The sequence below is a fragment of the Aplysia californica genome, unplaced genomic scaffold (genome assembly GCF_000002075.1).
Source record: "Aplysia californica isolate F4 #8 unplaced genomic scaffold, AplCal3.0 scaffold00296, whole genome shotgun sequence".
NCBI lineage: Eukaryota > Metazoa > Mollusca > Gastropoda > Aplysiida > Aplysiidae > Aplysia > Aplysia californica.
Window position 1 is genome coordinate 820,560 of NW_004797566.1, and position 11,509 is coordinate 832,068.

General features: G+C 41.0%; 1 protein-coding gene across 2 annotated transcripts in view; it reads right to left on the minus strand.

Moving 5' to 3' along the window:
- Positions 1-11,509, minus strand: part of LOC101855031 (inhibitor of Bruton tyrosine kinase) — a 193,605-nt gene that overhangs the window by 129,419 nt on the left and 52,677 nt on the right. For both annotated transcript variants that reach the window (XM_005101740.3, XM_005101739.3), the window contains exons 11-12: positions 9,177-9,387; positions 2,064-2,229 (exon numbers count right to left, since the gene is read on the minus strand). In XM_005101740.3, coding sequence (XP_005101797.1) covers positions 2,064-2,229; positions 9,177-9,387 — 377 coding nt within the window. The remainder of the gene's footprint in view (positions 1-2,063; positions 2,230-9,176; positions 9,388-11,509) is intronic.

Genomic DNA, 11,509 nt, shown 5'->3' on the forward strand with positions numbered 1-11,509 from the left:
GAGCTATACTCTCAACGAGAAAGTACAAGACCCTCCCGTCAAGATTGACCCAGGGCTTGATGGGGTTTCAGCTCTCAACCGATTGAGTGGCATGGGCCGTGCCACCCTCCCGTCTAAGAGGAAAACCTGGGCCAAAGAGGGGTGTTGGCGAGGGACAGTCCGTGGACTGATCTCACCTCAACCGCCAGGTACTCGGTTTCCCTCCACACGGGTCGCACCTCACGGTCAACGAGGTGCCCACTCTGTGGGATGGGTGACCTCTCTTTTTGCTGCACATGAGGTCAGCGGTGGGAGAAAAGATAGAAGAAGAAAGAAAGAAGGAAGGAGAAGAGGAAGATACACCAAAGTGAGTGTCGCATACGGATCCCAGAGGGTTGGGGTCCGTGTGCGACACTCCGCCTTTGAGGGGGTTGCACCTTCTGCAGACGAAGCAGTGGGTCTATTTATATCCCCCCGACCCACTGGGGGTGCCAGAACTTGTCTTAGTGCTTCTCCCGTCTTAAATAGGTTGAGACCTGTGATCTTTTTCTGCACATCAGTTCTGCGGATGGTCAAGTATGGCTGCTTCAGAAGTTCCCTGGGAAGAGGGAGGGAAGAGGCAACCATAAAGGTCCTTTTTCCAGAAGTGATAGATGATTTGCTTGGCCCGGCGGCGGCACCCGCTTCTGCGAGCCAAAACTTCTTGACGTTGGGAGCTGGGGAAGGGTTTTGGGGTTTTGTGATTCCATAGAAGATTTGTAGATGGTTCAGCTCCGTTTCTCTCCACCCGCCATCAAGCAAAACAAGGGGGCACATCGATCGGATAGCCGGAGCTGTGCCAGGGCTACTCCGCAGTTATACTCTTTCCGAGAGTGTGCAAGACCCTCCCGTCAAGATTGATCCAGGGCCTTAAGGGGTTTCACCTCCCAACCGATTGAGTGGCATGGGCTGTGCCACCCTCCTGTCTAAGAGGAAAACATGGGCCAAAGAAGTGTGTCAGCGAGAGACAGTCCGCAGACTGATCTGACCTCAACCATCAGGTACCCGATTGCCCTCCGAACGGGTCACACCTCACGGTCAACGAGGCGCCCACTCTGTGGGATGGGTGACCTCTAGTTTTGCTCCACATGAGGTCGGCGGTGGAAGAAGAGATAGAACAAGTAAGAAAGAAGGAAGGAGAAGAGGAAGATACACCAAAGTCGGTGTCGCTTCCGGATCCCAGGGGGTTGGGGTCCATGTGTGACACTTCGTCATTAAAGGGGTTACACCTCCTACAGACGAGGTAGTGGGTCTATTTATATACCCCCCCGACCCACAGGGGGGATTTCATTATTTTGATGAGCGTCTGCTTTCATCAGGATGCCTCACATATGACTCCAATTCGTTGAATGCACAAGAAAGTTCCATTTATGCAGACTGAGCTTAAAAAGCTAAAATAATAACTCCTCAGATTGAAGAACATTTGCAGGAGGTCTGAATATACGTTAAGCCTGAATGTCACATCTTCGGTGTCATGCACAAACCGGCTAAATACAAAAATTTCAATTTTTGTTTTAGTTGTTTAATGAATAGTAAATGGCATGATACGTGTCCCCGATAAATGTGTGTGTGCCTAAAGACAAGTACCAAAAGTTGGATTTAAACCATTTTGAGTTAAGAATTGTTCTAACAGGACATTCAATGCTGAACACAGTGGTTTTTTTAGTTTTTGAGATATCTCAAGTAGAGTGAAGGGAAACCATTTTACCAGTTTTGTGCCTAAATACGGGTCACTGTAGATTTTACCCTTGGTGCATCGGCAATGATCCTGTTCGCCAAAGGTCCCGCATTTTCCTTGCTCCCGAGCACCAGGATCTAAGGCGGAAACTGCTGTATCAATAACTTGTGTCACATGTATGAAAAGGACAAGAAGATCAGCTTAATTAAACTAATAACAAGCAGTTCGAAATACTCTGTCAACTCATAAACTCTGGGATAAAAAGTTATGCCCTTTATAAAGACTTTGGGCTCATTGCATAAAAAGCTATCTTCAAACCACTGATCAAACAAAGTTTATTAAGGAAGACAGCAACATATAGACCTACCATCCATTTGGAAGAGCCTGAAGCACAGCAAAATTGCCTCCTTTCCGGTCAGCAGCCACTGCAACAGCTCGGTGGATAACTGGCAGGCGCCGCACCTGCAACTCCTCCACTTCATCTTTTAACAACAAATCCAACAAGCGGGTCTGAGCACAACCGTCACCAAACTCTGGGAAGGGCAATACAACAAAAAGACCATTTATATGTCCGTTTCCAGAAATTCGTTTCACATCAACATCCTGACGAGTCATCAGCACACTAACATCTGACTCAGGATGGTCTTCACTGCCTACATGGACAAACAATTTTACATGTATATCTATGCATGTTGCTGAAGTTATTCACAGAAATCGTTATTAGTAGATATTTTATTTTAATTAAAGAAGAGCAAAATTTTATTTTGCGAAGAACAATGTGTTTTTCTATTGGTTACAGGGCATCAAAAAACATTTTCATTGCAGACCCGCCACTCTATGAAATTTAAAAATTAGGACCTCAGGGGGAAAAAATCCGGATTTGGTGAAAAAAAATCGAGATCAAGGACAAATCACTGTGTGTGTGTGTGTGCGTGCGTGCGTTTTATTAATTTTTAAATCCTGAAGTATCACGTCAAGCATTCCTAGTCCAAGTGTCTAAACACCCCCCCCCCCCCCCCCTTCCCAAAGTCCCAAAAGATGCTTCAACTAGTGTACATGAATTTTTAAGTTGACCGACCAACAGACGGTCCTCATGACACATGAAACTCACACGCTGAAGTCATGAGATGTGATGCGAACGCGCGATTCAAACAGTTTACTGACAGATCTTGATGACGGGCCCGACTAACCAGAACTCGGACAAAGCTTGTTTTGAAAGAAACAGCAGAACTATAAATAATCATTGAATGTCACAATTGGAACAGTTATGAGACCATCATCATAGAATTCTCAGTAGAAACAAAAACTAAAGTAGATCTTGAGAATGTCCCAAGTCAGAATGCCAAATATCGATACTACTTCCATTACAGTTAGAATAACACGCGCGAACAAAGATCAAACACAACTTGGAAAATAATGCTTCAATTCCTACTGACATAAAGTTTAACGAGTGCAAATGGTATAAGACAGACGGAATTGTATAGGTTTAACGCCCCTGTCAACACTATTGGGTTATTTAAGAGGCAGGTCCTCCGAGCTTTATGTCCATCTCTGAAATGGCCAAGCCAAACAGGAAATTCGTGAAAACTGCCTTTCCCAAGGACACATCATCGGACAGAGCTACGTGCGAACCCCAGAACTCGCAATCTATACGATAACGGGTCCAGTAGCCTAACCACTGGGCCACCAATGCTACCCTTACTGGGTGCTTCCCGTGACAGAGATGAAGGCAGAGTATGTTTTTAGAAAAATCCGGCGCAACAGACGGAACACCAAAATCAGGATGCACGCGATCAAATTCGGGAAAATCAGTATGCTTGAGATTTGGCAAAAATTGAGATATCCTGATTAAATCGGGATGAGTGGCAGGTCTGCTTTGGGTAAAGCAAACTTTTGTTTATAGGGTGGAGAGCATGCAAAGTTACTTAATTTGTAAAGAAAAATATGATATGCTCTCTCTCTCTCTCTCTCTCTCTCTCTCTCTCTCTCTCTCTCTCTCTCTCTCTCTCTCTCTCTCTCTCTCTCTCTCTCTCTCTCTCTCTCTCTCTCTCTCTCTCTCTCTCTCTCTTCTTCCCCCCCCCCCCCCCTTTCACTGATTGATCTGATATTGATGTTGTTGCAACTTTTGGAGTATACGGATTTTCATAAAAACAGGGAAGATTAGAAACACTATATCGACAGCCCACGATAGGCATTTTTAGCAAATTTTTCAGGAGAGAGAAAAAACTAATTTATTTCAAAACGTGTTTTAGCAGAGTAACAGTTTCAAAATATGGGAATTTTTATCAGATAATACACACAATGGCAGTGTTTGTGTTTTCCATATCAAGAAAATAGGTGTTTAGTAAGCCCTTACAACACGGAAAGCATTCCTTGATCTTGCATCTTGCGCTTCCCCTACATGCTTAGCCCAGCCCATGATCCCTGCACAGATAACATTGCCCAATACAGCCCATGACAGCGCGTGCGAACCATGGGAGGCGCAAGTGCACTGTCTTCCCATGCACACTCTGGTGTCACAACAAGCTTGGAAACAAGAGATACCGAAACTTTCACGTGTCTAGTATAATTAGTGTCAGTGGCCTGGTGACTTTGTTAAGTGTATTTTACACACAGTACACACAACAACAGTGGTAGTCCTACACAACATGACCTTGAGCAGTGGTTGTAGTACTGGTAGAGTCTAATTGTAATATTTCTCTGTGCTGATACCAACCATTAAAATCTCTATCCTGCTCACTTTTAAATTGTTTTTTCATTCTCGTTTAGATCTAGATCTACCCCCTGTTTTTTGTTTTAACCTGTTTATTGTTGGGGTTGGGGGGTTTTTCAATGGGGACTGGGCAATACTATCCCATGAGTGTTGTCTTTTATCAAAATTGTGGATTGGGTCGCTGCCAGATCTAAAAAGATCAGGCTATTCCATTCAGAAGACTGAAAGTTAAAAGATTGGGGCTGGCATGCAACTAGATTTTTTTTTTTATTTAAAACATTAGATATGCAGGTTTTTAACCTTTTAATGACTACGATCATTTTGAATTTAGTAGCTCATTGTATACTCTAGGCTACTTTGATTAGCTTAAGAAGTAGCAAATAGTATTATTTATTCTGAACAAATGACAGTGCAAGGGAAAAATAACATTTTCGTTTTCCCCTCTCTTTGTCTTAATCTAAATTGCATTTCTGTTTTGTTTTTGTTTTTTGTGTTTGTTTTTTTGTGGGGGGTTTTTGGGGGGGGGTTAGGTTAAACCAAAGATAGTAAATAACAAGATGGGCCACTCAGCCAAAAAAGTGTCCGCAGGAAGTATGCTCTTTGCTTCAGATGGCGCTGCAGTCTGTTTTGAAGCTCTCTTTCGTTTTTCCAGAAGAAGAATAGGAATAGCACCTCCTTGCGTGCGCATATCGACTGCTGTTCATCAGCAGTTCGGGTACGTTCAGTGCGGAGTTTGAGGTTTTTTTTATTTGAATGACCTCTCGCCTTTCATTCTAAAGTCAAATTAAACGAAGAAAACCATCACCCTTTCCTCCGGAAGAGGTTTTTTGTCAGCGTAACCATTTTAAAAAAGCGTTCTTCCGAAATTTATCCCAAAACTTGCTAGTTTCACTTTGATTTTTAAAAACTCAAGTAGGGTAACTCTGTTCGCGAAGAGGGCGCCACCAAATTTTGAGGACACTTTTTTAATTGGCTCAAAGAGAGAAGTGGCCCCTCTTGTTATGTAGACTCTTTGGTTAAACTCATTAAATGCAAGGTTGGTCATTTTAGAAGCAATGCCTGTCAACAAAGCTTACCTGGATTCCTACTAAGGATTTATCGAACTTTGACTTTGAGGCTAGCTTGTAACAATGAGTGGAAATCGTTGGTCATCTTTAAATACCGTATCATTATATCAACAAATAACGAACTCTGGTACCAGTACACAGGGAAGAAATACAAATATAATAAAATTCTGATAGCTTTGTTTTTGCTCTGATTCTGTTATATAAACTGAAGGTTTCTGATTGTAGGCTATTGGACAACATTTGTTTTGAGTGCTTCAGTGGTGCTTTTTTAAACGCCATATTATAGAGATTATATGTCTCAGCAATTTAAAGACTTCCTAAAATAGTTAAAATTGCTGATGGTATATCATTACCATACTTCGTGAGCTGACACTCGGTCACCATGAGAGCAGCACCTGTCGGCTCTTTTCCCCCCAAAACGTTAAATGGAATTAATTTTGAATTAGGCTCAGGTTAGCATTAGTAGGCCTACTTTGCCTCGATTTGCAATTGGACTGGTATCTACAACGTGGACAATGTGCATACGAGCCCTTGAAGTTTTTCATTCTTAAATGAAAGATGAGGTGCTTGAACCCACATTCCTTGAGATCAGAGGTTTTAGAAATATGAGAGGGTTTTACAGCGCTCGCAACTGCATACGGTCATATGTGCGCGCGAAACACAAGTTGGTCTTGTTCACAACAGTTCACTGTACGGCTGGCTCGGGTCAGTAGTTAAATCTTAAAATGTTTAAAAATCAGAGTAAATATACATATATTTTCAATCTAAAACAAATTTTCTAGTTAACAATAAAAATTTTAAATAGTACAATTTTACTTTAAAATTTGGCATAAAGGCCAATGGCCTTCGTAAAATTCAAAATTTTGCTGGGACCAACGACGGAAAATATGTCTTGCAATTTCTTGCATTTATAATATTTCCTTCGGATCTCTCCAAAGTCTAGACATTCGGTTAAGATGTGTCTAATGGTAAAACCTGTGTCGCATCCGACACAGAACGGCTTCTCATCTCCCTGTAGAAGGTATTTGTGAGTCAGGGCCGTGTGTCCGATGCGCAATCGAGTAAAAATGACTTCGTCTCTTCTGGAGAGGTCCGAAGGATTTCGCTGTTCTAGTTTGGGTTTTATAACATATAGTTTATTGTTTTTCTGTTTTTCCCAGTGGCTCTCCCACAGACTGGAGGTGTACTTTTTTATTTTATTTCTAAAGTCAGTCTGAGAGAGAGTATTTGTCGTTGATCCCAGCAGAAGGGATGAGGCTTTCTTCGCCAAGTCGTCTACCTGCTCGTTTCCTCGGATGCCCACATGGCTAGGTAGCCATGCGAACATGATGTTTTTTCCTGGTTCGGATTGTGTATGAATTTTCTGTTGTAGCCAAACTATTTTTGGATGTAGGAGTGTGTAGTTTGTGAGTGAGGTGATGCAAGACAGAGAGTCAGAAAGGATAAGGAAAGATTTGTTAGGAGAGTTTTCAACGGAGTGTCAATGGCTGTGGCCTCCGCAGAGAAAATGGAGGCTTCAGGATGGAGTCTCCTCTGGTGTGTATTGTTGGAAGATACGGCTGCGGCGCCCACTTCATTGTCTTTTTTGGAGCCATCTGGGAAGATGAGCTCCGCACCGGGGTATTTATCTATTAGTTTTTTGTATTCTGCTTTAAAAGTTTTGGTGTTTGTGCTTTCTTTGTTGTGTGTGGTCAGCTGTAAATCTACTTTTGCCTTGGTGAGGTGCCACGGAGGGAGGTCGGGGAAAAGAATTTGTTGGAAAAGTGTAAGTTTTTGAGGTCCTCAAGGATTCTGAGGCCGAAGGGTTTGATGAGTTTTTCGTTGTTTTGGAATTTGTTTATGGTTTCTGGGTTTGTTTTAAAATTGCAGTTGTGCGCTGGATTTCCGGTGTTGAGCTCTGTTAATTGCGTATTGTAGTGAGAGTTGTGTGCGTCTGAGTGAGAGTGGTGGTATGTTGGCCTCGGCCTGGAGGGGGATTCGAACCTGCAACTTTGGAATGACCAGAGGCAAGCATCCCACCTCCAGACCCCAGAAGACAGCCTTCAAACCAAACAAGCACTCAAACTGAAAATTGAAAGTACTGGAAGACTACATCACTACATCAAACAAAATAAAGACTTACCTTTTCACTTCCAGACAATAGTAACATTAACTACAACAAACAAACAACAACAATAACAAACAACAACAACTAGCCTGTTTGAAAAAATCGCGAAGATCTGGATTATTTTACTTTTAAAATAAAAACACACACATTGTCGTTTATTAACTCAACCCCACAATATTCTGAAGAAATAAAATACAATTAAAAATGAGGACTGTATGTAATGTAACTAAAATTTACTACAACTAAAACAGTTAAGTCAATGCAAGTTGAAACAAGCACACAAGCAATGGAGTAAGTGACAAAAACTGTCCTCTCCTCAAACTCTCGTCAAACCTACCCCCCCCCCCCCCCATATACACACCACACACACACACAGACACACACACACACACACACACACTAAAAAAGGAATAGATGTGCGTGAATGTGATCCTCCTCACAAAAAAAGAGGGTTTCCATTTTCTACCCGCCTACAAACCCAACAAAAGACACAAGATAAAAAGACAAAATATGAAATTGTTCGAATCCGTCTTGCTCTCTGTTCACCTTCACTAGACAAAGGCCCAATGTGGGTTCTCATTAATAAGATTCTCATTACTACATGCAACTATAGAGGTACTCCAATAAATCTAAATAATGAAAATATTTAAAGTACAGTAACTGAAATGTCTTCTAAAAGTTACTATGTCAAATTGAAATGCCGGTATAAAAAATGCTTTGTCGAAGAGTACTATGGAATGTATACATTTATACTCAAGTTGAACTTGGAGGCTGATTTAATAATCAGATCAAAACAAAGGGATTCCTCAAGGTGAGTGAGGCTATGGGACCCGCAAAGTTAAGAGTCATAGTGATGCAGACATCCTCCCTACATTAAATATACTCATTAAAGGAAAAAGATTTGACGCAGAACTACTTTATTTTGCATTTGATAATATATTAATGTCCTTTTTCTAGCCCCATTTTAATCAATCGAGGGAGGCAGCTTTGCAAATCGTCTGCCTCTGAATAGCGCGTGCACATACACCATAGTGAACTATAGTACGTATTATAGTTCGATATCACTTACACGTTTAGCATCGCAAGACCATGCGGCTGTGACTAGTAACGCGAAAAGCACACACCCCCACACGCTTCGCACAGCCCAAGATGAACCAGCAGTTGGGACTCACGTTTAATATACAAACGTTTTATTTTTAATGTAAAACTTTATTTTTGACACTTGAGGTTTTACTGGCACGTGTAATACCATAAGATTTCATTTGAGAAAAAAAATGTTTTTTCGAAATTCAGCCCTGCACGGTTAGCATTGCGCACCATCTATATCCAGCCATTTTTTCCCCCTTTTATTCTTGGCACCCATCACAAACCGATAGGTTTGACACCTTTATTGGTACGGCCGTAGAACAGGTCCAGAATCTTTAGCCACCGGAAAAATTGGTAAATTTAGGCAGCCCTGTATAATGCACAAACTATTGAAAAGAGCCTGGAATTATTAGTACAAAACCTTCCTAATTTCGGGCACTTACTCTAGCAAAAGACACAAGCCAACAAATAATAAAAACCTTTTTTATTTTAGAGTGTAAGGTCTACCTTTGACTGTGTGCTCCTTGCTAAGCTGCTCCTTCCCGGCAAGGCCAGAGCTCAGCTTCTTGTTGGACAGGTAGCCCATGTAAGCTTCGCCACGTTGTGTGCAAAGCACCATGCACGAAGAGGTCAAAGCCACATCAAAGACTGCCAGTTGCCGCCGGAGGGCAAACTGGCAACGCTTCAAGCTAGGGCTAGTGCTGCGCCACAGGAACAGCTGACAGACAGATGCAGGAAGTATTATTGAAAATAATCATAAATATTTAATGCCCCTATTTATTATAAACACAATTCAGATCATTTAGGAGATGGAATGTTTCGACCTTACCTGTCAGAGCCATTCTGGACTGAGAGGGATACAGCCTTCCAGCCACAAGATAGAAATGACTCTATAAATTACCTTCCCTCGCTGAAATCGAATTTGTGCCTTCTGCATGTGACTGTGAAGGGTCCAACCACTATATCACAGATGTAAGGAAGAATATTTGACCAGTGTGAGAAACATTTAACACTTTGCGGTCACTTACCACTATAATGCGCCAATGAAAATTATCCATTCCGGTCACCTGGCGCACTTTTGCGCCAAGCCCGAGAAGTCAGTATCAGCCACTCTCCTGGCTGGGTGACCAGATGGGGTATTTTGTACTGCAGGCTGTGTAACTGCAAAGTGTTAAAGTGAGATGTAGAAGTGCTCGAAAAAAAATAGTCTGCACGATGGCGAACAAGACTTTGAATCATGTTTTTAAAAAATTAAGATGTCATTTCTTCTTAGCCTGAAGAACATCTGCTTTTATTAATTTTTTAACACTGGACAGAACCAAATTATATGCTTAAAAAGGAAAGGAGACATTTGAGCATGTGAGACAACTTTTTAAGATTATTGATGTTTTAGCTACTAAAGAACACACAATATTTCAAAAGCATCTCCCTTAATAAAAAAAATAAAACAGAGAGTGGTTGGCAGGTGCTTTGGTGTACTTTGCTCTTTCTTTCCTATCAAGCAACTATCGTCCTTATCTTTCCTCCTTGTTTTTTGGTGTTTCTTACTATCTTGTAACACTTTTAAATCTTTGGCACTTATATGATCTTATTATGTTGCAAGTGCTGTAAAACTCTTTCAAAAACTAAAATCACAATGAAAAAACAAAACTATAGGATAAACTGCATATCAGTTGATAGGATGTAGCTCATACAATATGATAAATTAAACATTGTGTTTAAACAAGACTTGGCAGCAAGCTTCACACCTCTTCTGCCCCATGAGTTAACTTCGACTGAGAAAGATGAAACACTTGTGTTATAGCCAATGTGCATTTTTTCTCATTTACAAAATAATACCGGTACACCTTTTCCCAACAAGATATCAAGATAAACAGTTCAAATGCAGCAGTGAAAGTTCAAATGTCAAAATTGTCAAATGAATTCAATATAGACAGTTCAAATTCAACACAATGGAAAACATAAAAGCAAATGCCAGCTCAAATGTAAACATTAGGTCTTTTCCAATGCAGGATAGGAAAGTTCAAATTCAACAATACGAAAACTACGAAGCTATGTTGTAACCATCATCTATGAGTTAGGGAAACCACTCTATCTTGTAGCTATTATAATGTAACCATCATCTATGCTTTAGGGGAAAGCCACTTTATCTCTCAGCAACATTAGTTGTTTATTGTACGAGTCTCTTCCCTTTGATATATGCCGTTGGCTGTCTAGATCTAACTGTAATCTCGTTTTGTTAGAATCAACAGTTTGAACCAATCAATCATTTGTAACATATTTCTCTTGGAAAACAGAGCAATATGTTAAGCATGCAAAACAAAAAACAAAAAGAGTCAGTCTTGAGGATAAACAGAGAATATTATACAAAGTTTTTCTGCAAGGTAATGATTACTTAATATTTGCTAAACAATTTCAAATCAACCAAAGTACTGCATACAGTACCGAACACTAATCAATCAAGACTGAAGGCGTAGTTGAAAAAATTTTAAAACACGAGGTGGAAAGAGAATTTAGAAAGTTACCATGGAAATGAGAGATGAGCTGGTTTCAAAAGTCAAAATCCACCCACAATACACTTTCGCTGAAATAAACATAGGTCTTCATCTGCCAGACGCACCTCATTTTCCCGTTCACAAAGCTATCAGCGGATAGCAATGTGTTCATGATAGCTCGATCATCTTGACAAACGTGAACATTTCCTCGCATCAGTTAATTAAATATTGCGTCTACTTCAAACACAAGCCTTATTGAGAGAGAGAGAGAGAGAGAGAGAGAGAGATAGAGAGAGAGAGAGAGAGAGAGGGAGAGAGAGAGGGAGAGAGGGAGAGAGGGAGAGA